This window comes from Sminthopsis crassicaudata, chromosome 2 (genome assembly GCF_048593235.1).
Source record: "Sminthopsis crassicaudata isolate SCR6 chromosome 2, ASM4859323v1, whole genome shotgun sequence".
In the NCBI taxonomy this organism is placed as follows: Eukaryota; Metazoa; Chordata; class Mammalia; order Dasyuromorphia; family Dasyuridae; genus Sminthopsis; species Sminthopsis crassicaudata.
The window spans coordinates 110,922,416-110,950,357 of record NC_133618.1 but is presented as its reverse complement, the minus strand read 5'-3'; the positions used below and the strand labels follow the sequence as shown (position 1 = coordinate 110,950,357).

Below are 27,942 nucleotides of genomic sequence, written 5' to 3'. Positions count from 1 at the left end.
TAGAGATAATGATTTTTCCCCCTCTCTATTTCTAGATGGTCTTTGTATCTCTGGGAGCACCGAGACGAGAAAGGAAAGGGGAAGGTGTTCAGTTACCAGCTTCTTGCCTTCCACCTCCTCAGAAAGACAACATTCCAATGCTTTTGCTTTTACAAGAGCCTCATCTTACCACTCTGTTTGATTTATTAGAAATGCTTGCATCATTTAAACCTCCTTCTGGAGAAGTGACAATGGAAGATATTGAGGTGATTAATTCAGTTTTTTGTTTCATGGGCTTTATAAGTTATATGGATTTGGAGAAACACTTTTTCTACATATTTTAAGTACTTTTAAAATGAGAAAATGTTAGTTGTAAATACGATAGTAGCTGTTCATGTTTCTCTTTTATCAATCTGCTTGAATTCTTTCCTTTTCTAGAAAAAGAATTATCATAGTTCATTAATATGCTTTATTAAACAACAACTACAGAATGCTTTTTGTGACCCAGGGAATATTACTAATAAGGCTAAATATGAGTCAGTGATTTCCTGCTTTAAAAAGAATATTAGATTCCTTCCTCTTCCCTCCCCTCATTGATAAATAGGTCTGTGTAGGTAGGTCTATTTTATCCCATTAAAGAGATTCTGTGCATATGTTATGAAGAGCCAGTTGAAGATTCTGTCTCAGTATAATGGTGGTCATGTAGTATAAAATCCTTCTGCTTTATACCTTTTGTTTGCCAGAATCAGTTCTAAGTGAGTTAATTTATTCCATAGTTTCCTGTCTCATTCCAACTTTCTATTCCTTCTCTAGTTCACATAGGTGTTCCACATCCCTAGCAGCCTTACCAACCCACTTTCTTTCTGTTTTTCTCACCACCCCCAATATCCCTCTTTTTGTGCTTTCTACTCCCTTTCCCCTATCTTTCTCCCTCTCTACCCTTATTTGTTTCATTCATTCAGTAAACTTTCATTATTTATTGACTATATGCCAAGTACTCTGCTAAACATTGGAATACAAAAACAGTGTCTGCTTCATTGTGCTTACAATCTAGTGGAGGAGGCAACATATAAGTAAAGAGATACAAAGCAAGGTATATGAATAGTAAATGGCATATAATTAAAAGAAGGCACTCAAATTAAGAGAGATTAGAAATAGTTTCTTGTAGAAGGTGGAATTTTTATTGGGATTTATAGAAAGCCTGGAAAGTCAGAGGTGAGAAGAGGGAGTGTTCCATTATGGGGAACAACCAAAGAAAATGTCCCTAGCTGAAAGATGGAACATTTTATTCATTAAACTGTCAGGGGGCCAGTGTTAACCGAAATGAAGAAAATGTGTGGAGCTGTAAGGTTCCAAAATATGGAAAGATAAGAGTGGAGTAAGTTATCAAGGGCTTTGAATGCCAAATAGAGCATTATTTATTTGTTCCTAGAGGCAGTAGGAAACTACTGGAGATGGTTGAATTAAGAGAGTATCATGATCAGATGTACATTTAAGGATGATCACTTTAGTAATACCAATGGAAAATGGAGTAGAGTGGAGAGGTACTTGAGGCAAACACACCCACCAGTAGGATATTAAAGTGATCAGGGCTTACATCTAAGTGGTGTCAAATATCAGGTTCTTAGGAGAGAAGGGGGGCATATTCAAGAGATTTTGCAAAGATGAAATTGGCGACCCTTGGCCACAGATTGGATTTGGGTGTGATAGTGAGGAGCATAGGATCACTCTAGTTTCTAGCTTAAGTGTCTGGGAGGATGGTATTGCCCTCTACAGTAACAGGGAAGGCTGACCTTGGGGAGGGTTTGGGAGATATATAATAAGTTCTGTTTTAGACATATGGAGCTTCAAATGGACATTGTCTGAAAGGTAGTTGAAGATGGAAAATCGGATGTCAATAGAGAGATTGAGAAAGGAAAGGTAGGTCTGAGAATCATCAGCATAAAGGTTATAATTAAATCCATGATAGCTGATGAGTTCACTAAGTGAATTAATATAGAGGTAGAAGAAAAGAGGTGCCAGGATTGAACCATGAAGAACATCCAGCACTTAGAGAGCACACTATGGAATAAGATTCAGCAAAAGAGACAGAGAAGGAGGGATCAGAAGGATGTGAAGAAAGCCAGAAGAGTATAGTGTCCTAAAAACCTAAAAAAGAAGATAGTATCAAAGACAGTGGTCAGAGTGTCAAAGGATGTAGAGAGGTCAAGGAGAATAAAGACCTTTGGATTTGGCAATAGGAATTTAAGAAATTAAAAATTAGTAACTTTGGAGAGATCAGTGTTGATGGAAGTATAAGGTCAGATTGTAAATAGTTAAGAGGAGAGTGAGATGAGAGAAAGTTGAGGCATCTATTGAGGATGGTCTTCTAATTCATTTACCTACAAACGTCAAAATAAATAGAGAACAATAGTTAACAATGATAGAAGGATTAAGTGAGGATTTTTACAGGATAGGAAAGCCATACATATGTTTGTAGTCAGTAGGAAAAAAGCTAATAAGACAGGGAGAGATTGAAAATAAATGAAGGAATATGAATGACAGAGTAAGCAATAAGTTAGAGAAGATGGGATGGAATGAGATTACTTAAATAAGTGATTAACCATGTAAAGAATAAGGCCATTTTATCATGAAGGTTTGAGGATGTGCTTTCTGATTTTTATTTATTTTTTTTTTTGTAAATAACTTAGTCTACTCATGTTGTCTTATGTTTCCCTTTGAATTCATTTCCCTACTCCCACTGTAAATTGAAAGACTTTTATAGTAACATGATTTTTTTACGATAAAGGACAGTAGAACTACCGCGTTTGGATTCTAATACTGCAGCCTCAGGTATGATTTGGAATTGGCACTGAAGAAAACAGTTAAATTAGACTAATTTAATTTAGACCAAATTGAGAAAATTTGTGTTTGAGACAACACATTTGTCAGGTCAGTAAAGACATAAGGGAAAAAACTAGATGTCAGACCTTACTAATACCCCCTAAAGAGCCTATGGGCACATCAACAAATAACTGTTAGTATGATACTTTTCATTCTAGACCAAAACTTATAATCTCTTGTACAAGTTTGCTTTAAGACACCTTTAATGAACAAATTAGTTGAAAATAAGCAGACTTGTGAGCAATATTTTCCAGTTGTCCATATTTATGCTAACATGCAATTGACTAAAAGTTATATAAAATTCAACATCCCACTGTACTTAAGTCGTTTACTGTGAAAAAACATTTAATTTATTAGAGGAAAATATTGTTTTAACATCAAGGCTCTTTTCCATCAAGATGTTTCCCATCCATACTGTAAAAACATACAAAATTTGTTAAAAGATATAAAAGAAAGACCTTTATGTGGTGACATTATGAAACATGCTCACCAAAGATGTTTTTAGTGTGAATTTCAGATTGACTAGGTAGTATGTGTAGGTATTGAATTCCTCCTACTGCCCATATTTTCAGATAATATTATGGTTCTAAGAAAGCATGGTAACACTGCAAAAACTCCTAAAAAAGTTGGTATGGCCATAAACAATTATCACTATTAGCCAGACTTTTGTTAGTCTCTTCAGTATTGTCTAGTTTCCTTTTCAAAAGCTTAGTTTATTTGAAATGTAATACTTTGCTAGTTACCTCAAGAGTTTTTCTTGCAATATGAGGAAAGTCCTTTTCAAACTTTACACTGCTATTTAAGTCTTGTAGAGAAACATCTACCAATTATACATTCCAGTAAATTTTAAGTTCCTTCCCTCTCCCCATGCCTGTACTTAATGTACTTTCCTTACATAAAGCTAGTGCTCAGTATAGATTGTTGAATTTTAATCAAGAAATTAAAAGTCTGATTTGAAAAAATCCAGAATAAAATTCAAAGTCTGAGGGGAAATTTCCAGAAAAATGATTCTGTAGCACATCTGATATGTTAATTATGAGCACATTTGTTTGAATCATTATAGTCAAGTTGTTTTCTTTGTTTTTCTTCTAGGCTCCTAACATTAATGCAAATCTATTTTGAGAATTAATAAATTCTAGAAAAAAAATCACATTGAAACTGAAATTTTTTTTTTTTTAAAGCATATCTTGTTAAGACATGGTATTGGGAATGATTACTTATACAGCTTATCCTAGCAATGGAAGGTTGGCTAAGCTGGTGAGTCCCTTGGGTTTCAGAATTTTGAGTTGTAGTGAGGCTAATTCTGATCAGATTTCTGCATTAAGTGGATCTGATGAGCCTCTACTAGCAGAGGGCATAAACTCTAAACCAGAGGTTCTTAAACTACGGCCCGTGGGCCAGAGGCGGCCTGCCTGGTTATGGCAAATGGGCTGAGGGGTGGAGACAGTGTGAATTTTTGTTTTTACTATAGTTCGGCCCTCCAACAGTCTGAGGGACAGTGAACTGGCTCCCTATTTAAAAAGTTTGAGGACCACTGATCTAAACCAACTAGCCTAGGTTGAAAGACCAAAACAGTTTAAAGCTTTCATGCCAATCCATATTAGTGAAATTGAATGGCTGCTACACTTTTAACTTGAGTGAGATAGGAGATCAAATCTTAAGTTTTTTTTTTTGTTGTTTTTTTTTAAGATTTCATTCATTGCATTATATTCCTTATTACTTTTGTTTCTCTAGAGTGCAAGATGTGAAGAACTTCACCTTCATGCAGAAAATCTATCCAGACGTGTCTGGGAGTTGCTAATGCTTCTTCCTACATGTCCTAACATGCTACAGGCATTCCAAACAATTTCAGATGATCAGGTAAGTCTGTGGGATCAGATTCATATTTTAAGGGTTATGAAATCATTTATTAAAATAGATATTTGGAAGGTTTTATTTTTTTTTCTAAATACATGAAAAAATGTTGACTCTTTCTTAATCATAAAAACCAAAGGCCAGTGAAACTCCATACTAACTTTAATGCATAAGCAAAAATCTCCCCAAGTTATTATGGATTTCACTGTGTGCATGTTCTTTTATCCTCTGGACCTCAGAATATTTACTTGTAAAATGAAGGAATTAGAGTAGATAAGATTTTTCTAGTTCAATTTTTTGTGACCAGATTTTTAGAAACTTTACTTTGACGATTGGTGTTAACAGTCATTAAAGATTTCATAATCTATTTTAGGGCATGTTTTGCTTGAACTTTGATGATTGATAACTTTTTTTAAGCACCTATTTTTCCTTGTTATGTTTGAAACAACCGCATTTTTTAAATTTTGTTTGAAGGGTAATGATGGGCTTAATTGGAAAGAACTTCTAAGAATAAAGAGTGCTCACAAATTGTTATATGCACTTGAAATCATTGAAGCATTGGGTAAACCTAACAGAAGAATAAGGAGAGAATCTACGGTAATTAATTCTACTTGTCATCCCTGTCTGTCCTCTGAAGTGAAATTTTTCACATATAATACATTAACCTTCTAGTTTCAAATGATTTTGCTCATAATGAGTTCCCTTTTTTGTTCAGGGAAGTTACAGTGATCTTTATCCAGACTCTGATGATTCAAGTGAAGATCAAATAGAAAACAGCAAAAATACCTGGAGCTGCAAGGTTTGATTGATTTTTTTTTTTTTTTTTTTTTTTTTTTTTTGCATTAATAATGATTGGTGAACATGGTTATAGTGCAACAACTTAATTTCACAAACTATATTTCATTTAAAATTTTATTTTAAAGGTTATTAAGTAAAATTTAAGATTTTAAAAGTACTGTTTTTATTATTTTAGGATCATTTATGAGAACATAACTTCTTAGAATTGTTAGGTCTTGAATTCCTTTTGTTAGCAATCATGCCATTTTTCACATTGAAATGCCATGTCAGGAATCCCTAATTCCTGGAACTATGCTTGCAAAAGCATTCCTTAAAGGAACTTCATCTTTTAATTAAAAAATTATCTTGATGGTATGTTAGCTACAAAGTGCATTCATTAAAATGTTAAATTTTCACTTATTTGTGTCAAGTATTTTAACAATTAGCAAATTTTTATCATAGTATGTAACTGTTGTTTTTATCACGCTGATAATTTTCATTCAGTTTGTTGCTGCTGGAGGACTTCAACAATTATTAGAAATCTTTAATTCTGGAATTCTAGAGCCTAAAGAGCAGGAATCTTGGACTGTGGTAAGAGAAAATTCACTGTTTATCTCTATTATTCATAAGCTAACGCGCTTGTTTTAGACATTTCTATTATCTAGCACATACAGTTTTTTTCTAAGAATTTTATTGTAATGTCTGTGTATCAAACAGATAAAAATGACAAAATTTTAAAGATACAGTGTAATTGACGAGTTATTGTGGGATGAATATGATTTCTCTAATCCATTATACCTATTTTACCAATCATAGAAATGTTAGTTCTGAAATGTACCTGTTCCTTTTAGCTAAGGAAATGTTATGAATTATAATATCAATCTTAAATTAATTAGTCTTATTTGCTTCTAATTTTCATTTTGCATACTTTTTTTTTTCCATTTTGTTTTGTTATGGCTTTATAAGAAGAATTCTCTATACAGTTAAAAATGTTAAACAAATATAAGATCAGAAGATCTCAAGGGGAACCTTAATTCTACCTTGAAGCCATATTTTAGATTTCTGTATTTCTGATAACTGTATAAGATAAAAGATAAAGTGCTTCATTGTTTTTTTCTTTCCTGTCTGAACTTTATAGAAACTAATGTTTCATTATGTCTTCTGATACCAAGATTTCTTGACAAGTAACATAGTGTCAACTTTGAGATAATGCTATTAAGGCCAAGAGGTGAAAAATAAATTTCAATAAGCACTTAAATTTATGTTTTGGCAGAGTTTCTAGATTTATCACACAGTCTGGTTTATTCTTTTGTTTGTTTGTTTGTTTTTTTAAGGTTAAAATTAATTTTACAATTTTAGCTTTTAAAATATTTTTTTATACTGCCATTTCTGTATCAGTGGTGGCATTTCTGAATACTTTGAAAGTATAAGGCCTTTACTACCAAGAATTTTTTAGGCTATCAGGAAAGAAAAAAATGTATATAAGTAACTGATATAGGATACAAGTCATAAACCATATAAGAATAATATAGGGTATTTTGAGAATACATGGGAGAGAGGGAGGGAGGGAGAGAGAGAGGGGGGGGGGCGAGGGAGAGAGAGAGGGAGGAAGGGAGGGAGAGGGAGAGAGAGAGAGAAAGAGAGAGAGATTGATCGATCGATCTTTGGTTGTTAATAGGCATAGTAATTTTAGGGTAAGTGGTATGTCAGTCAGTGATCTCAACAAGAATTATTAAAGTATCTTCATTATGCTAGATTTTGAGAAATTATGAGAAAAAGACACTAGTAGCTAGATAATCGGCAAAGACATAGTGTTCCACGCACAGGGGAACATTCTGTGTCAAAAGCATTCATGCTGGAGAGTTAAAAATTGTTACTATTTTGATATATAAGAGAAAGGGTCATTTCAGCAAGGGAAAAATGCAGTGAATTTCATAAGATTGTGGAATTGGAGCTCACAGGGAGTTTATCAGTCAGCTGGTCCTTCAGACAAAACTTAAGACCAGTTAAATAAAATGACAGAATTTGTGCCGTCAGATTGGTAGGAAGGTAAAAGATTAATCTGATTTAGTTGAAACATATTTTTCTAAGTGTCAGTAGTAAACTGGAAATGAGTTGGAGATTAGTGTCGATCAGAGTCTTGAACACTGGTAATACTTAGGATTTGGGCTTGGCTGATATGATGCTCAGACACCATATCAAAGTCAAAGACATTTTATAGGTTATGTTTTTGAATCTGAAAATAGTCATATATTTTATTCTGCAAATATGATTGTCATTTTATAGAAGAAGGAGCTTAAATATAGACACATTAAATAAAGTGCTTTTGGTCACACATTTAGACACATAATCTGAAGTCAATATTTTGTCATTTTAGGGTCCACCATACAAATTGCTATTAAAGACCCTTAAAAAGGTTATTGAGGAGAGAATAAAAATGAGAAGAGTTGTGCATTCAGAAAATTACTTTGACAGCAATGTATACAGTTATTCAGGAAGTGTTGGAATTAGTCATCAGGCAACAACTAGAAAAGTAACCTAACCTTAAGAAAATGTGTGTATGTTTGTGTGTGTGTGTATGCATGTATGTATGTGTATATTTTAAAAATAGTTATATATCCGAGAGAGAGGGAAGAGTCCAATTATTATATTTTAAAAATAGTTATATATCCGAGAGAGAGGGAAGAGTCCTCTAGAACTTTTTGCTGAGTCCAGCTCTCAGGAGTGAGGGTTTTTGTTTTTATTAAAACACCAGGTTCACTTACTTCCATATATTGTTCTCCTGGGCAACTTCTCTACTACAGTATCAAGGTGCTGCTTGATGATTTGATGATTAATGTTTGATAGCTTAGTTTGAGATCTGGTACTACTCCTCCTCCTGCTTTTCTACCCCTTTTCATTATTTCCCTTAGATTCTTTATCTTTAGTTACTCTAGATAAATTTGGTTAGATTCTTCTCAACTCTGTAACATAAATCTTTGGGAGTTTTGATTGGTTTGACATTTCAGTAAGAAAGTTAATTTAGGTAATACTATTATTTTTAAATTATCTACTTATTTAGTTTTGTCTTTATTAACATAGAAAGTGTTTCATACACTTGGTTATTCATATAATTTCTATGTATGTATTGCTTGGTAAATTACTGAGTATTTTAAATTCTTTAGTTAATTTAGTTATTTTGTCTTTGTGCTAAATTTTCTTGATACTATATAGAAATGTTGCTGATTTATCCAGGTTTGTATTATATCCTGAAACTTTGCTAAAGCTATACAAACTTGTATTAATTTTTAGATTATTTTTTAGGATTCTTTAAATAATCCAAAATGTTATCTGCAAAAGGCAGTAGTTTTGTCTCTATTTTATCCTTTTTTTGTCTCATTTTTTTCTTTTTTTCAAATGTTAGAGGTAGCATTTGTAACACTTAATCAAATAGCACTATATCGAATTGGTGATGATGAACTTCTTTGCTCTATCTTTGAAATTATTCAAAAAGACATGACAAACTATGAAAGCAATGGATAATTTCATTAAAGATAATGACAGGGGCAGCTAGGTGGTACAGTGGATAGAGCACCAGCCTTGAATCCAGGAGGACTCGAGGTCAAATCTGATCTCAGACACTTAACACTTCCTAGCTGTGTGACCTTGGGCAAGTCACTTAACCCCAGCCTCTGGGGGGGGGGGGAGATAATGACAGAAATGAGACATTAAAATATAGGGGATGCAAAGTTCTTAGGGGAAAATTTATATTTTTTAGAGTACTTAAAACTTTTAACACTTCACCAGCAAAAAGGACAGAATAAATCAAGACTAAGGTTAGAAAACTAATAAATTGAATACCCCATTAAATACCAAAAAAAAGAAATTCTGAAGTCTAAGAGAGCAACAAAACTGAAAGAAAAAGCAAATAAACCAGACCAAAAAAAATCCATTTACCTCATTTGAAGACATGGAATTGGATCAAATTGTCAGAGGGGAAGAAAATTGAAAGAAAAAAAATCTTAAGCCATAAACTAGAATAATATCCATAGTCAGAGAAAGAGGGCAACATAGAGAAGCCAGTAGTGTCTGAGACTGGAAGGAGCTATAAGGATGGTAGAAATAAATTTGGGAATGTAATATCTTAGAAGATAAAATGGAAAGAATTTCTGGTGGTTATTACTATTAAATTCTTTAGAGGTTTAGGAAGATGATAATTAAGAAAGGCCACTGGATTTATTGAAAAAGAGATCACTGGTGATTATTAAGAGAATGATTTTTTAGAGTAATTAGATGAAGCAGAATTTTATTTTAGATTTGTTATGAAATAAATGTTAGTTGAAGGAATAGAGGTAGCAAACATAGACTCTTTTAAGAAATTTGAAAGTAAAAATAAAAGGAAATGGTTATTTTAGGGATCAAGGGAGTAGCAATGTCTAAGGAATTTAGTTTTAGTTACATGTAAAGGTTAAGAACAAAGATGAAAAAGTGATTTAAGATAAGAGGATAATTGTTATTTTTGGAAACAGTAGCTTGTGATTATGACAAAAGATGGTTGGTAACTAATTCTGGAAAAGGAGAGGGATTCACCCTTGAGACAGTAGGAAAGGAAGAATTGAGATTAAAAGAATACTATAGTTAAGATCAAGTTTTGAAAGTGTTAAGTTTTAGAATAGCTATCATGGTCAGTGACATGGAGACTCACCCTATGGCGAATTATGGAAGTATTTAGACATTCCATTTGAAGTATGAATTTTTAGTTGGATTAATAAGCAATAATTCTGCGTTGGGAGTAAGTATACTCTGTAGCAGTAGTATAAATGGGAAAAAGGAAAAGGAGTGATGTTGGTTTTTCAATAGTTGTGGATAAAGTCATACCGTAATGTTCATACAATGAAGATTATTTTTGATTAAGAGTGAAGTAAAATTGAGGAGTAGAAATAAGGAACTGAGGATATAGAAGTTTTCATGTAAGGCAATATGCACATTCCGTAGAAATGAAGGGAGTGAGATACGCTTATCTAAAATATTTTTTAATAAAAATTTTAAATAAAATTAATAAAATATATTTATTCTAAAGGGTAATTTTTTTTTTCCTTCAGGGTTTGAACAGTTATCCAGATTTAAGAATTTTTTAAAGCCATTTCATCGTAGTTAGGTATTTGAGGGTCATCTCCTCCTTTGGATTGCCACATCATTCATATATTACTTTGGAATATTCTGTTTAGTATTTAGGTTTTTCTCAGATACTCAAGTGAATAATTAATCTTGTTTTCCCACCCATTCCTCCAAAATGACATTAAATAAATGCTGTAACAAAATAATATTTTTCTGATGTTTTCTTTCATTGTATGTGACAAAAAATTTTTGTCAATATAATTAAACATGTCAGACATGTGCTATGAGCTAAGGATACAAACAGGAAAAAAGAAAATCAGTTCTTGCCCTAGGAGTTTATTATTTAATGTAGGAAGACAATTAATAAAAGAAATCTGAAAAGTTTATATACTCCAGAGAGTATATACATCTGTAGTCAAAATAAAAGCAGAATAGATGGAAAGTGAAGGATATAGCAAGAAAGTCTTAAGCCTTCTGAAAAGAAAGGCTTTGAGAGGATTTATTTCTCTGCCTTCCATTCTTAAAGTCAAAATGTACAACAGGTGTTGGTTATCAAAGTTGGGTAAACCTTCATAATGATGAAATTTTAGGTGATGAACTTTTTGGTGAAGGGGAGAGGAAGCTTAATATTCTTGAGTTGAAAACCAAGCAGAAGAGCTAATGGAATTTTCTGATAAGGGAGTCTTGGCATTCTACTGATGTCACTTGTGATACTATGCAACCTCAATTTTAGCACCAATTTGATTTGAACAAATTATAATTATAATCTTTATGTAAAGTCATAGAATTTGTCTCTTACAGTTTCATGAAAAGCATGTAATGCTATTGCTTTTCTTGGTCTTATTTCATCAGCATTATAGAATTTTATTGGTTTTTTAAAAAGCTTCAATTTTTGTTATTTATATTTTATGTGGGAGCCAGATACAAATGTCTGAGTGCCATCATAAGATTTTGTTTCTTTTCTTTATATTCTTTATTTGTTGTTAACTTATCCAAAATGACTGAGTTCTCATTTTTTTTTTTACCATATTTCAACTGATGAAGTGACTGGAGTTTATTCCATCTAGTAATAGAAGTAATAGTAATTGAACTTTGGGTGTAATTCTTGCAAGTGGTAGGTTAAATCCAGGAAAAAATAATGAACGAAATGTGAAAAATATGAAATAACATATATTTTTCTGAAATTTCTTATAAATTTTGTACAAAATAAATATCACATTAGTTTACTTTTCATGGCTGGAGGCAGTAATTGACAAAAAGAATTATGGAATATGTATTATGCATGTGTGCGATGGAAGATTTTATAGTGAAATTATCTTCCAGACATATTCTTCATTGATTTGAAGCAGTTTTAATCAAAAGTGTCTTATTGTCGTTGATCTTTCACAATTGTTTTTTGATGTAAGGAAAACCTTTCTAATCAACAACTTGACTTTTGCAGTTAAATCTGAGAGTTAGTAGATTATATGCTTTACTTATTGTCATTATTTCTACTGCTCTTTGTTTTGCATTTTTATGAAAACTTCATATTGTAAATTGATCTTCTTAGCAGTCATCAACTATTAAATACATCCTGTGTGCTAGATACTATGCCCAGTGCTAGGGATGAAAAGAAAAAAGGCAAAAATACAATCCCTACCTTTGAAAAATTCACATTCTGATGAGAGAGATAACATGCAAATGAGATAGGAGAGGAGGGGGAGCGGGAGAAGGAGAGGGGGGAAAAAAGGGGGGAAAAGGGGAGAGAAGAGAGACAGATATAAATGTCATATGTCAGGGATGTTGTAAAAATAGAAATAAAAGCAGCAGATTTGAATATATAGGAGTTTTGAGTCTGGATAACTAGACAAATTGGTGGAGCTCTAGATAGTAATAGGAAATTTAGAAAGAATGGATCATTTAGGGGGCAAAGACAATGAGTCTGTTTTGTACATGTTGAGTTTGAAATGCCTTTGAACATCTAACCAGAAGTTAATTGGTAGTTAGAGACTGTAGCTCACCAAGGAGATTAGAGTTAGATACATAATGTGTAGATATCATATTCATAGGAAAAATAATTGAGCTTATGGGAACTAAAGATTGCCAAGAGAGATACTATGAAGGCAGATAAGAAAAGGGCCCATTGCACCATGGGTATGAGATGAGTGAAGAGCCAGAAAAGGAGGTTAAGAGGAATGAGTTGAAAAAACAGGTGAGAACATAATCAAAAAACCAAGAAAACCTATTGAGAAAGTAGTATCCAGATGAAGGTGATCAAGAGTATCTAATACTGCAGAGAGGTCAAAAAGGATGAGGGTTGAGCAGAGGCCATCACATTTGACAATTGAGGGATCAATGACTTCTCGGAGGGAAATTTTAGCAGAATTATGGAGTCAAAAGTGAAGTTGAAGATTTAGAAGGTATATTATCTTTTTTTTTTTTCCTCCCTAATGTTGACAAAAACTAGTTTGTGGAATAAATATCATTAGCATTTAATTTTTGTGTACATCTTTATATTCTATTTAGATCATGGCATTATTAATTGAAAATACAAAATAATATTTAATTTTTATCCACAGTGGCAGCTAGATTGTCTTGCTTGCTTGCTGAAGTTAATATGCCAGTTTGCAGTAGATCCATCAGATTTGGATTTAGCTTTTCATGATGTCTTTGCCTGGTCTGGTATAGCAGAAAGTCACAGGAAAAGAACTTGGCCTGGTAAATCAAGGAAAGTAACTGGAGATCACACCAAGGGTCTTCATATTCCCCGATTAACAGAGGTAAGATTACCCTATGTAAAGATTACCCATAAATTCCAACCACATAATTTCAGTAAAAATTTAGGTATGAACTAGATTAGTTTGATTATTTAAAAAGTACTATTTTAAAATTACTTTTATAAAGACTCCCAGAAATTTCTTTATTATTTGGATGCTTAGTCATTATATCTTTATAAGTGGCAATTATTAAACCTGAAAAAAATTTCTAATATCTATCCACAATAAGTGAATACAGTTAAAGTATAAAAATTTGTATAATAGCTTTATTGGTCTGCAGACAAATATATTTTAGAATTTCATTGATTCATGATTGGAAAAAAATGATTCACATTTCTTGTTTTAAGTAGTAATATAAAGACTTTGCTTTTTTCTTCATTTTATTAAAGTACAGGTGAGTGGGTTTTTTTGTTTCTTTTGTTATTGCTTCATTAAATATATTTTTGGCAATATTGCTGCTTTTTAAAAGTTTCTTTGAAGGAATTACAATTTTCTTTTTCTGTTCCTTTATAATCTTGAATTTATTTAAACAAAATCAGTTCTCATTCATAATTCCATACTGTTAGCAATGGAAACCAGTGATTTAAATTTTTATAATTTGGTATTTTAGTGAAGATCTATCTGATATGAATATTTTGTCATGTGGGCAAAATCATAATCCATTTTTACCTTCTCAGAATAAGTGACTTAGTGTCTAGACTTTCTCATAACACTCTTCCCCCATTTCCCCTTCACAGCTTCAATTCAGCTAAGATATTATATGGCTACAGTGAATCATGCAGGGTATCTATATCCATTGTCCCTTATATCTGTCTTCTTGTTATATAGTCACATTGTAGGATATATGCTGATGCATTCGTTTGCCTCTGCTTTTAATATAATGACTTAATGTTTCCAAATGTTATTTTAACAAATATTAGATTCATCATTTAATATTTTTTGGGTGATATTTTAAACTTGGCAATGGAATAAGTATTCTAGAAATATTATGATAAAATCACTTGTTCCAAGAATTAATTTTTATTTAAAAAAAATTAAAATTCTAAATGTTCCAATTCTGTAATTTTTAAGAAAGTTTGTTATTTACTGTTTAAAAAAATATTTTCAATTTTCTGATGAAATTTTGCAGTGAAAGATTTGACTAAAAATGTAGTAAGGCAATTAATTTTTTGTGTTCCTGTTGTGAGAAATATAAACAGACAAAAAGTTTAGCCAGATTTAGAAAGTTTTACAGAAAAATTGATGCTATTGTCAAAAGATTTTCAGTGTTAATTTTTAAAAATTCTATTTTCTCATCAACCATTCTATTTTTTACCATTGAAGCATTTATTTGGATTTTTTGTTTTATTCATCTCATGATGATTAATTTGCCTTCTACTTAAAAATGAACAAGAAACTGAGATGCTAATACTTGACTTTTTTTTTTTTTTTTTTTTTTTTTTTTTTTTGCAAAACATTTGAGAGGCACATAGAAGGAAAACTTGATATAATGAAAAGTGCCCATAACCACGAGTAAAAAGAATAGTAGATTTTCATTGTTGCCTTATTCCCTCTACTAGTTTTTTCATATTGGAATAAAAAGCCTTTTCTACCTGTGGATATATTTTCTTATTTATAAATTTTGAGATTTGTATTCTCGAAAATCCTTTCCTTTCCTAACATTTCTGTGAAATTAATATTTTTTATTTAAATTTTATACTTACTCTCTAGTAAGTATATTTTTAATGAAAGACACAAAAATTAGATATCCATCCTAACTAGGCTAGATCCTATCCTGACAAAATAAAAGAAAACCCAGAGTTCACTATTATTATTATTTTTTATTTAGGTATAGCAGGAAAAATGTTATTACAAAACAGTATCTTAGTGTCATAAATCTTGAGCTAAAAGGGACTTGAACTGTTGTGTGTCCTTATCTCTTCATTAAATAGGGGAAATAACTTGTCTCATTAATTGAATTAATGAGTTCAAATGAATAAAGATGACATTTGAAGCACAGTTCCAGTTCCAAAGCCATTTTTCTTTCTACAAACCTAGCCCATTTTATTTCTCTTTTTTAAAGTATTTAATTAACTTAATGATATTTTAATATAATTATATATGGGAATCCATTGTGTCTAAAAAGTTAAAAATCTAAACCTGTAAATTATTAAGTGGTTTTTAATTACGTAGCAAAAATATAGTTTCAAGATTTACCTCTGTTAATAACTTCTAATGTTCCTTTTTTTCCTCATTTTCTTTAAACAGGTATTTCTTGTTCTTGTGCAAGGAACCTGTTTGATTCAGCGGCTTATGTCTGTTGCTTATACTTACGATAACTTGGCACCTAGGTATAAAATCTTTTTTGTTTATATGGGTAGGGAAAGAAATTTTTGAAAATTCAGATCCTAATAATTTGGAGTTTCTGATTACATGTATATAGCATATGTGAGGTTAGTATTTATAAATACAATGATTTTATGTAAGCTGACATAGATTGATGTTTTCTTAATTATGACATTATGAATAGGGAAACATAATTATGCAAATAAGTTTGTGTCTGCTATTATTTAGCTGACATAAGTCAATGTTATGTTCAAGGACTTTATAATCTCTTTTACTGACAATGTTTTGCATACTTGTAAATTAGTTTTATTTACTAATTTTATGTTGATTAGTTAGTTGGGCCTTCTTTCATAGTTATTCAGCATATTTCATTTATTTCAACAGTATTGGTGTGCCATGCTCTGTAGGTAAAGCATTATCCCAAAAGGCTTTATCTATGTTGGTTTCATAAGTCAAGCTACATTTTATCTATTCTATAGTCTTTTGTAATAAAAACATTATGCACATGCACACACGTGCACACACACACACACACACACACACACACACGCTTGATATGTTTCTATAATTAAATTCTTATTCAATAAGTAAAGATTAAAACAATCATTGGGGAAAATTAATAGTTATTTAAATATTTTTAAAAGAAAACAAACTTTAAAATTTGACAGGAAATAGGAAAGGATCTAGGATCAGTGATGTATTTTTTGTAATTGTTAGAAAGACTCTACTTTCAGGCATAGATGAAGTAGGAAATAATCTAGGGTCAAAGGCATATTTTTTTTTTCAATTGTTAGGAAGACTCTATCTCCAGATATAGATTAAGTAGCATCACATATAAAATGAAGTAAAAAAATATGACTTTTTTCAAAGAACTTAAAACATTATACATACTAACTACAAAATTATTTAAAAATAGGAAAATTTTCTAAATATCATTGGATAGTTTATTTAAAGTAGATCTTCAAATAAAATTCCACTATAAGAAAAGAATTTGAACTGTCCTTTGGACTTTATGAGATTTGATTTTTGTTTTTAAATCTTTGTGTTATTATGTATAGAAATTGAATAAAAGTTCTTATGTTCTTTGCAGCATTTCAAATTATATGTATTTATCAATCTATATGCATGCTATGCAAAAAACTAATATGCTTAAATATTTGTAATATTTATACATATTTCTCCCACTATATAGAGTCTTGAAAGCTCAATCTGACCACAGATCAAGACATGAAGGTAAATATACTACAGGTTATTTTGAAATTAGCATGTTGCATTTCAAGAGTGAAATAATATTCTTGGTATCATTTGTTTAATGCCATGATCATCACTTTTCTCTCCTTTGTTTAGTTACACATTATTCAATGTGGCTCTTAGTCAGTTGGGCTCATTGCTGTTCTTTAGTAAAATCCAGCCTTGCTGACAGTGATCATTTACAAGATTGGTTAAGGAAACTCACTCTTCTTATTCCTGAGGTAAGATAAATAAAAGAAAATGGTTGTTGTGCTGCAAATTATTTTTGTTTTATTTTGTTCTTCAAATTGTATCCTTAAATAATATAAGCATGTAAATAAATTATTACTTTTATTTGATATTAACCTATTTTTATTTTCAGTGCGTCATAAGTATTTAAAATTAATTTATTTATAATTTCTTAATTTAATTTCATTTGATTTTTAAGTGCCTTGGCTTTGTGGTTTCTACAATTGCTAATGCAGTGTTCAAAGATGTATGGTAATGTTTTCCTGTATCACTACAGAAACCATTGTAAAATAAGTTACACTTGTCTTCCCCTATCCCTAGTACGTAGAATCATACTTATCTAATTGTTGAAAAAATGAATTAATTAAAGCATGACAGTCACTACCTCTGTTGGTTTTAGACAAATTACTTAGGTTTTCTAAGACTTCTTTGCATCTTTCAGGTTTATTATAGTTCTAAAATACTGTGATTCTATTTTCTAGCTATTTATTATCTTATATGTGAACCAAGAACTTTTATCTATTCCATCCATTTTCCTCCACCTAATGGAGGAATTTCAGTAATGGAGTATTTCAGAAATGTACTTTTTGCATATTAAGTTTAAATTTCTATAAACATATATAATTTCTTGATAATTACCATATCATCCATACTTATTTATGTCAATATAGTATTTTGACATTGTTTTACTAAGAAATTCATATATATTTGGTTAAAATTTGGTGAAGAAAAAAAATTATAGTATTAATAACTCAATGGAATTTCCTTTGAAACTTCTTTTGTTTTAGACGGCTGTTCGGCACGAATCTTGCAATGGTTTATACAAGTTATCTTTATCTGGACTGGATGGTGGGGATTCAATTAATAGATCTTTTCTTTTACTTGCTGCCTCAACATTATTGAAATTTCTTCCTGATGCTCAGGCTTTAAAGCCCATTAAGGTGAGAGAGGATGTGTGTACGTGTGTGTGTGTGTGTGTGTGTGTGTGTGTGTGTGTGTGTGTGTGTGTGTGTGTGTGTGAAATTGTTCAGTTTCAAAATGCCTTTTCTCCAACATTTCTCAAGGTATTTTACATCTCTATTTTTACAATGAATTTAAGTGACTTGTGACATTATTTAATTTTCATAGAAAGAAAATGGGATATTACACAATGGATGCTGGCAAAAGTGATACCACCACATTTTCTTTAAAAACTATGGGAACAGCCCATGTCACTTGAATTTAATTTAGATTTTGTTTTTCTTCAGGATTAATCTTTTTCATGATGATTAAATTTATTTTGAGTGACTAAAGAATAAATCCTCAACCAGAACCTTTCTATTTTAGGCATACATGTTAAATCACCATTATGCACATGTAGAGCATATTAACTTAAAACATTTTTACATCTTATCTTTCTTTTCCATATTCACATTTTTATTTGTCCTGTATAATAGGCATAAATATCTCTCTTTGACAAGGTAATTTGAAGTTTTAGAGGAATTAAGTGAAAATGGTAAACAATTGAAAATCCACAGTACTATCAATTATTTACTATTATAATTCAGCAGTTAGGTTAAAATAATTCATTTATCATCTAAAGCTCACCACCTTTGACCAACGTAATTTTAAATTGTTTCCTTTTTCTTTTTATTAGATGAATTGCCTATTTAGTAAGAAATCATGTATTTTTAATTCATGAAGTCAGTAAGCATATCCCATCCTCTTTTAATTTTTTCTCTTTAATAAAAGAGAATAACAAATATGTTGCCTATTTATCCTACTTAAAACTCATTTGTACAAATTTGTTTGCTTATTTTCTTCCCTAAAATCATGAACTCCTTGAGGGCAAGGATTGTCTTGTCCCATTTTTTGTATCCATTTGTTTTATTTTTTGCTTGGTACCTGACACATAGTACGCATTTAAATACTTAATGACTGAACAACTATTAAATCTTTACTATGTGCTGGACAGTGCTAAGTTATATGGGTTAAAAATAAGGCACAGTTTCCATTCCTTCAAGAAGCTGACATTTTAATAAGGATGGGGGGAGAAAAAGGGTGGATACGTATTGAATATATACAAGATACATATATTGTAATTTGAAGGTAATGTCAAAAGAAAGACACTGCCATTGTGGAGAAAGAGGATCTGGAAAAGCAAGCCCTTTGCAATTGGTAGGAGTTGAGCTAAAAGCTGAGTATAGAATGGTTTGTCCTTGACAATAATAGAAAAATTCAAAAAAAGAGAGTGATTTTGTGGAAAATATCAAGATTTCTCTCTTGGGTATATTGAATTTCAGATGCCAAAAGGCAGTTAGTTATGCAGAACTAGAACTCAGGAGGAAAAAAGGTAGGCTGGATGTTTAGATTTGGAAGCCATCTTGAACCCATGGGAACTGAAGAGATTACGAAACAAGGTACTATATAAGGAGAATAGAAGAAGGCCTAGAAGTCAATAGGGCCAGTCAGGCAGGTAGGAGGTATCAGTCACATAATTTAATATTTCAGGCACCTCAACCTTTTTTCTCTGTCATGTGTTGCATTTGATTGTTTTTCTTATATTTTAAAGCTTTTTTATTTTTTCATGAGTATATTTTCTTCCTAAATTGGTTGTATAAATTTCATACTGGTAAGAAATTTTCTTTGCCCTTGAACTGGTAATGTGGCAATACTTTATTTGATTTCATATCTTGGGTTAAAGCAAAGATTTGGGTTCAGAAGTTTACAGAAAATTAATACACAACATATATGCAATTAAGAGCCTTATTATTATGTGGTGCAGCAAGCAGACAGAAGCAGAGCACAAATCACATTTGAATGCACACATGCACATACAAACACGTACCTTAGAGCAAGATAGAGAAAGGTTCATTCTTGTGGATGAAAGAAACTCGCTCAACATAAGGGAGATGAGAACACTCTCAAAAGTTGAATTTAGAGATAAAAAATTAAAAGCCCAGAAATGATCTTTGTAGAGAATTGGTAGTTGGTGCCAGGTGTGGGAGAGATCATTCCTAATCAGACCCATATGTGATAGGTCACTTTTTGAAACCAGGGTTGTGGGAGAGTTCTGAGTAGGAATTTCTCTGTTGGCAACAGGTTGGGAGAGGTTTCGAGTTGGCTCTCTAAATTAAAGCAGCAGAAGAGGAATAACACATACTGCTGCAGTCAGCACTTTTATCCAGGTAGATAGAAACTTTGAGGATTAAATGCTTGACATATGGTTAACATAGGTCAGAACAGTGGAATATTATAAATTTGTCTGGCATTGTCAGTATATTTTAAGGCAATTGTACCATTTAGCCTTAGTAGCACCACATTCCAGTTCAGTCATTATAACTATAATACCAATCACGATAAAAATTGTAATTATCACAGGTGGGTATATATTAGATGCTCAGTAAATAAATAGTTCATTTATTTCAGTGGCTAATAGAAGTTATGGTTTGAAATTTTTGTTAATTTTCATTTTTCTCCAGATCTTAAGGAAATTACCTTCCCCCCTTAAATTCGTAAAACAATTGTTTCTTGACCATATTGATTTTTTTCTGGGTTTTGGGGCACCTTTTGGAGGGCATAGATTTAAATATATTTCTTTTTACAGATAGAGGATTATGAAGAAGAACCAGTGCTAATACCTGGATGTAAAGAATACTTTTGGTTATTATGCAAATTAATTGACAACATACATGTAAAAGATGCTAGTCAGGTAGGTAAAACTAACTTCATATTAATTTATTAATGTAAATGATCTTTTCCCCCTCTCTTTGTTTATTAATATTTTCTCCTTTTAATTTTGTGAATGCAATGCAAAATAGTTGAGTACTCTCCAGGATTTTTTGTATACTTCAGAATGGTAATGTTGTTAGTATGTTCTTAATGATTACAGCAATTTTCGATTTCATCAGAAATCAACTCAACCTTTTTATCTGTATTTAAAAAGACTTACTTAGTATACCTAAACAATATTTGGAACACATTTATTTGGTTTATTGAATTTTAAAAATACTTTTGTCACCAGCAACTTGTGTTTCATTTTCCTTAAAATTAGTTACATCTTTTCATTAGAAAAGATAAATAATGTCAGGATTTGGTAACTAACTATTTTGTTAAACAATGTTTAAATAAATAATGTTTCAGATTATATATGATATAGTCTAATAAAGATTGTATAATGAAAAACTTTCAGTAGAAAATTTTATTCATGCTTTTCATGAATTGCAAGTAAATTCAGATAATACAGCGTACTCTGAGAGAAGTAATAGGTCTCTTTAGTTCATGAGTTCTTAATCTAGAGTCCAGAGACCCATGGAGTCAGTTTGTAGATTTTAGAGAGTTCATGAAAATGGGACTTTTAGTCTTTTTGGTAATTGTATTTCATTATAATTGGTTTCCTAGGTAATTATATATATTTTATTTATTAAAAATATTTTTCTGAGGAGTCTACATTCTCTAACAGATTTGCCAGACTACCATAACACACACACACACACACACACAATTTTTTTTTTTTTTTAAATCCCTACTCTTGCTTTAGAGAAAAGCCAAATTAACACATACTTGTTAAATGCTTTTTATATTTCAGGCATTTCCCTAAGTCCAAAAAAATAAACTAATATACAGAAACCAGGCCTTGCTTTCTAGAAGCTCATAATCTGCAGAAAATACAATATGCAAACAACTACCTACAAACAAGATGTATAAAGGGAAAATGGAGGGACAATGAATAATTAATAATTAAATAAAAGGCTTCTTGTAGAAGTATTTTAACTAGGACTTTAGCAAAGATTGGGATGATGGAGATCTAGAGATTAGACATATTTCATTGGATCATATAGTATATGTGAACTAGAAAGTTAGGAAGCTGATAAAGGGTTCTAAATACCAGATGATTTTATATTTGATTCACGAGTTGATGGGGAAAGGGAGGAAGGAAAAGGGAGATAATGAGTTTTAGACAAGCAGAGAGCTTTGCAATAGACAAGAACATTAGGCTTAGAGACAAAGTGAGATGAATTCAAATTTAGCTTCACTCATTTAACTAGTTATTAACTGGTTAAAACTGGGCAAGTAATTTAACTTGCATGCCTCAGTTTCCTTATCTGTAATGAGGATGTATGTATTTCATTTGTAATGAGATTAATAATACCATCTCTCTCAGGGTTGTAGTGATGATCTTATGAGAAAATATTTATAAAGCATTTAGCACAGAGCGTGAGTATAATCATTTGAGTTTATTGAGTATATTGTCTTCTATTGAGTTTAAAACTATGCTACATCTAGTTTGAGATGTTCAATATGCCTCTAGAGATATTTTGGAAGTTAAAAAAGAAATTAGGAATAAATAGATTTGAAAATTATTAGCATAGAGAAGACAGTTGATTCCATAGGAGGCAGAGATATCACCAAGTGAAATCATAGCATACAAAGGATCCCAGAAAACTTGGGATTAGTTGATTTCACACTGAATGAAGTTCCAGCAAAAGTGACTCAGGAAGGCATGTAGGAGAATTATGACAAAACAGTGTCTCAAAAATCTGGAGAGGTGATATATCATGGAAAAGAAAGTGATGACAAATCACCTGTCAACGGCTACAGAAAAGTCTAGAAGAATGTGTATTAATGTTTGTACCTTCAAATAGCCTTGTGAATATTGTACCTAAATTGTTTTCTTTTTCTATTGAAAGACATGGTCTTTTCTTCATTTTAAAAATCTTAATTTCAGAAATTAATGCTGTAAGTGGAATGTTAATAACCCAATAATAAATTAGTGTAGCTTCTATTTGGTAAGGGAATATTGAGATTGGTCATAAATTTTATCTCATAGCTATCTGCTATTTTGCTTCTAAGCAAAAAATTAAGAAAAAGCACCTGGAATTTCACACTTACTCTGTCATGAATTTTTATGGGCATAAAGTTGATAGCAAGAGACAAGATGCTGTCAGGAAAAGTATCAGTCTTGGAGGTAGGAAAACTTGGGTTGAATTGTGCCTCTGACACAATATAGCCATGTACACAATATTCAAGTCACAACTTTATTTTCTAGGCAAATTTCTTTAACTTAGTTCTAGATGTATTGCCTTTCTGCCTCAGTATAGGAATTTCCACACTTCTGAAATCAGCAGTCCAAACAACAACAAAAAAGTGTGTGTGTATGTCTCTGTGTATATATCAAATTTCCTTATGCCATCTGCTACCTGAAAGCATATTTCTTTCTTTGAATTTCTAGAAACAAATTTACATTTTCTAATGAAGTAGCATTGTTAACCAAACATTGTCAGAATTAGTATGCCATAAATTTCAACTTTTTTTTAAAGATCATTTTCTTAAATATAAATAGTTGACTGAAGTTTTTTTAAATCTTTATTATACCAGCTGTTTTAGAACAGAATGTTAGTTTTCCTTTACCTAACAGAAATATACATATTTATGCCATATGTCACCATTTTACAATATTTATTCTTGTCAGTATTATATGCCAAGTGATTTCTAAGTGAATTTTAAAATTAAGATTCCTGTTTTATCAACTTGACATTTTTTACTGTAGCCTGTGAAACTGCTGTGCATAAACTATGTGGTTTTATCTTTTATTCATACTTTGTTTTTTCTTTAAATTAAGACAACTTTACTGGACTTAGATGCATTGGCAAGACATCTGGCTGACTGTATTCGAAGGTATGATTTGATGTGATGCCATAGCTCTTTTAACTACATTGTTGAAAGGTGTGATAAAAAGCTTAATTGCCCAAGCTTTTTGTTTATATATTTATAGCAGGGAAATCCTTGATCATCAGGATGGTAATATAGAAGATGATGGGCTTACAGGACTCTTAAGACTTGCAACAAGTGTTATTAAACACAAACCACCTTTTAAATTTTCACGGGAAGGACAGGTAGGAATGAATAAAAATTTTATATATTTCTCTCATAATTTAATTGATTCTATTATTATGTTTTATACTTTATTCCACTTTGTATATGCATGCATTTCAAATTCACTTTGGAACATAAGTAGCAATAAACTAGTTTTCCTATATAGAATTTTACTTTTAAAAAGTTAGAACTTGAAAATACAAATCTAATGCAGATTTCAAGATACTATAATGCAGATTTCATTCTTATGAGATGTATAGAAAGAGGTGAATTCTGAGGCAATCATGGCTCCATTTTCACAGGACTGTTTCTTAAAGCAGCATTTTTGTATTATATTTAAAATTCCATGCATCAAAAAATAAGTAGTATATGTGGCTATAAAAGAGTATGTCTGTTTGATTCATTATGGCTTTATAGTAGAAATGCTGAATTTTTGAAATGTTTTATGGATAGAAAAAGCATTATTGAGATACTTGAAACATTAATGGGTTTTATATTCTTCCAAAGTTTTACAGATCCAAATATATTTAAGACTTATACAGCATCAGTAAATAATTTCTAGAATTTATTAAAAGATTGGTAATCACTTTACCACTAAATATGTAATATTCACACAACTCGTGATAAAATTTCTGAGTGCTTATGTCAGTTATTTCAGTGGTATGAAATAACTCAAATATTAATTCAAAACTTAGAGAACTTGTAAGTTCTACTGAACTTAGAAAGTGTTAAATCTTGTGTTTCCTATTAGGAAAATGAATAAATTGGAACCCAGAAATTTCAATGACTTGCCACCTAAATTCTACCATTAATACTAGAGCTCTTACTTAAATCCACATATCCTGACTCCCAGACCTGTTACCTTTAGTTTGTCTCATAAAACGTGATCACTTTCAAAGAAAAGGAGATTTATATTTAATTATTATTTATATTTCATAGGAAAATCATTTAATTCATTTTTTAAAAATAAAGACAATTTATTCAGAGATTAAACTCCTACTGTATGCAGAGCCCTATCCCAAATTTTTTAGGAGATTAAATAACTCTTGTTCTCTGCCCTCATAAAGCTTAGTGTGAATGACACAAGAAAGATGTGATGAGAAGTGACTTGCAAAGGCTTTACAGAATGTAAATGTCTTTACATAGAATTTTATCTAGTCAAGAATGAGTAAAACTATAAAGAGCCAGAGAGATCACAAAATTAAAGAATCTCTTTTTGCTATATCTCTTAAATGTGATTGCCTTGTTTGAATTAGTCATCAAACAAGTGCTATGTGCCATGCTCTCTTAGGTTACAAACAAAAACATGAAAAAATTCCTGCCTTCATGCAACTTATAGTCTGTTGGAGGAGGCAAAATGTACAAAAATAATTACACACAAATTATAAATACAAAGTACATTTTTGAAGATCTTTTGAGGGGAAACTGACTACATCTGAGCCTATAAGTTCCATTTTTGATTAGCTTTAAATGGTGGGGAACTTGTATCCTAAATTTGACCTTCTTCTACTTCTACCCTAACCATTATTCCTATGCAGTTTATATGTAGTTTTGGTGAGATATTCATTCTTTCTTTTGTCAGCCTTTGAATACTTGGTGATAAATATTATGTGATATAGGGAATTGTTGGAATTTTTGAATGCTATTGTAGTGGAAAAATTCATGATGTATTTATTCTGGGGATGGAGAATAGCCCTGTTTGACTAAAGCTTATACCATCTGATCATCGAATATATTTTTGGCCTACTTGAATTTTGTTGTACTAGCTAGTAGCTTTCCAGATGGTACTATCTCACTATTAATTAGTAGAATAATTAACAAGTTATAAAGTCTTTTCAAAATATATTAAAATTTACTTTTTTATGCATTAATGAGCTTTTATTAAAGTGTTTTTAGACTTAAGAAAATAGTGCTCAGATTTAGCACAGACTACAGAGAGATTCCATATTGCACTTCATTCATTTTTTAAATGAATAACTAAAGTCCAGAGTAATCATCTTGCAAAGTAGTCAAATTACAACATGTTACAAATAGTTATTGGCAGATCTTAGACTCAGATCCAAATTATACAAAATTCAGCCCTCTTATTCTTACATCATCTATAGAGAATCAGCAAACTTTTATTGAGCACCAATATGTTCCAGATATTCTTTTGAGCATTAGCATAAATTTTCTGAAAGGCATTTTGAATATTTAGATCAGTTTTTCAACGTATCAGTGACATTGTTCAATCAGGGTTGGAATATGGGTTTTTCAATAAATTCTATAGAGCTTAACATGCTGACAGGACAGAAGTTTCTAGTAGGATAATATTAACTCCAAGGGCATAGGCAATCTTAAGGGATCTGTAAAATAAGTTCGTTGTAGTTGAATCAACCATTGATTTCTATTTTCTCTATTATCAGACCTCATGCCATGTGCCCTTATCTTTCTTTCCCTTACCGTTAATAATTCATAAGTTGATTTTCAAAAATAATTCTTTAAATGTATTCTGAAATAAATCCTGTGGATATGAAACATAGTCTCTAATTCTAATCTGCTTCACCAATTTTGATCATATGTAATATATATGTGTACATGTACACATGTACACATTCTATATCATGTATAAAACCATAAAAATGTACATAGATAGTGAGTTGACATTTTTCCTCTAGTTAGTATCATAGATTTAAAGTAGACAAAGACCTTGAGATTTTCTAGATTATTTAGTTTTCTGTTTCTTAAATTAATAATAAATGTAAAGGAAACACGCAAAATGAAGCAAACTTTATTCCCCAGGGAGTGATGGTATCCATGATTCAGTAAATAAAGAATAGATTGAAGAAGAAAATTTTAAAAACTGAACATCAGATAAAATTTCTTTCAGCAAGCTAGGACAATTATAACAACATTAATAATATCTAACATTTATATAATGCTTAACATGTGCCATACACTGTGCTTAGCTCTTCAAAACTATTATTTGATCTTTATAACTATGAGAAATAGATGCTGTTATCCCTTATCTAGAAATAAGGATGCTGAGACAGATAGGTGAAGTGATTACCAGAGTTGCATAGTTATTAAGTGCTTGAAATTGGGTTTGATTTTGGGTAATCCTGACTTGAGGTCCAGGACTGTTCTTATCTATAAACTGAACCACTTATCTACCAGTAAGGATTCTAAGTACAGCTAATGGAAGGAGTACATTCCAGACTTCATGGATAACTTGTACCAATACGTGGAAACAGAAGAAAGAATATGGAGTTGAGGGAATAAGGAACAGTCTAATTTGACTGGAACATAAATTCCATAAAGGAAAACAATGCTAATTATATAGCTGAGAAATAGAGAGATTGTGGAGAGTTCTTGGTTCCTGGTTGAAAATTTTGTATAAAGTAATGAGGATATACTTTAGTTGTTTTATTTTAACTTATAGAAAAAGTAGGCCTTTTTAACTTGGTTGTAAGTTAAAAAATTGATTCTTTAAAATGAATGGTCATTATATTTGTTTATTAAGTTAAAGATTTTTTTAATTTTTGTTAACTTACTCAATGAATTGCTTTTTCCTCCCCAGGAATTTCTAAGAGACATCTTCAATCTGCTCTTTTTGCTTCCAAGCTTAAAAGATCGACAACAGCCAAAGTGCAAATCTCATTCTTCAAGAGCTGCTGCTTATGATTTATTAGTAGAAATGGTAAAAGGGTCAGTTGAGAACTACAGGCTTCTACACAACTGGGTAATGGCCCAGCATATGCAATGTGAGTATGTTTACTCATGTTTAATTTTTATGATTATTGTCCAAATGAGTAGAATTGCTCAGATAGTGATATTAGGGAAAAAATTCCCATTAATTAGAACTAACAATCTAGAGGAGAATGTCACATTTTAAAAAGTGCTTTGTGGGTGAGGGTGTGTGTACAGTGGTAGATAAAAACCAATTATTAATTTTTTC

At 31.1% G+C, this 27,942-nt stretch overlaps 1 protein-coding gene across 3 annotated transcripts in view; it reads left to right on the top strand.

The window, feature by feature from the left end:
- The window catches only part of USP34 (ubiquitin specific peptidase 34), a 264,493-nt gene that overhangs the window by 158,494 nt on the left and 78,057 nt on the right, over positions 1–27,942 (top strand). For all 3 annotated transcript variants that reach the window (XM_074287014.1, XM_074287013.1, XM_074287012.1), the window contains 14 exons: positions 36–245; positions 4,597–4,722; positions 5,191–5,313; positions 5,432–5,515; positions 5,998–6,084; positions 13,149–13,349; positions 15,594–15,676; positions 16,864–16,904; positions 17,019–17,143; positions 17,939–18,091; positions 20,737–20,841; positions 23,752–23,807; positions 23,905–24,025; positions 27,565–27,748. In XM_074287014.1, coding sequence (XP_074143115.1) covers positions 36–245; positions 4,597–4,722; positions 5,191–5,313; positions 5,432–5,515; positions 5,998–6,084; positions 13,149–13,349; positions 15,594–15,676; positions 16,864–16,904; positions 17,019–17,143; positions 17,939–18,091; positions 20,737–20,841; positions 23,752–23,807; positions 23,905–24,025; positions 27,565–27,748 — 1,699 coding nt within the window. The remainder of the gene's footprint in view (positions 1–35; positions 246–4,596; positions 4,723–5,190; positions 5,314–5,431; positions 5,516–5,997; positions 6,085–13,148; positions 13,350–15,593; positions 15,677–16,863; positions 16,905–17,018; positions 17,144–17,938; positions 18,092–20,736; positions 20,842–23,751; positions 23,808–23,904; positions 24,026–27,564; positions 27,749–27,942) is intronic.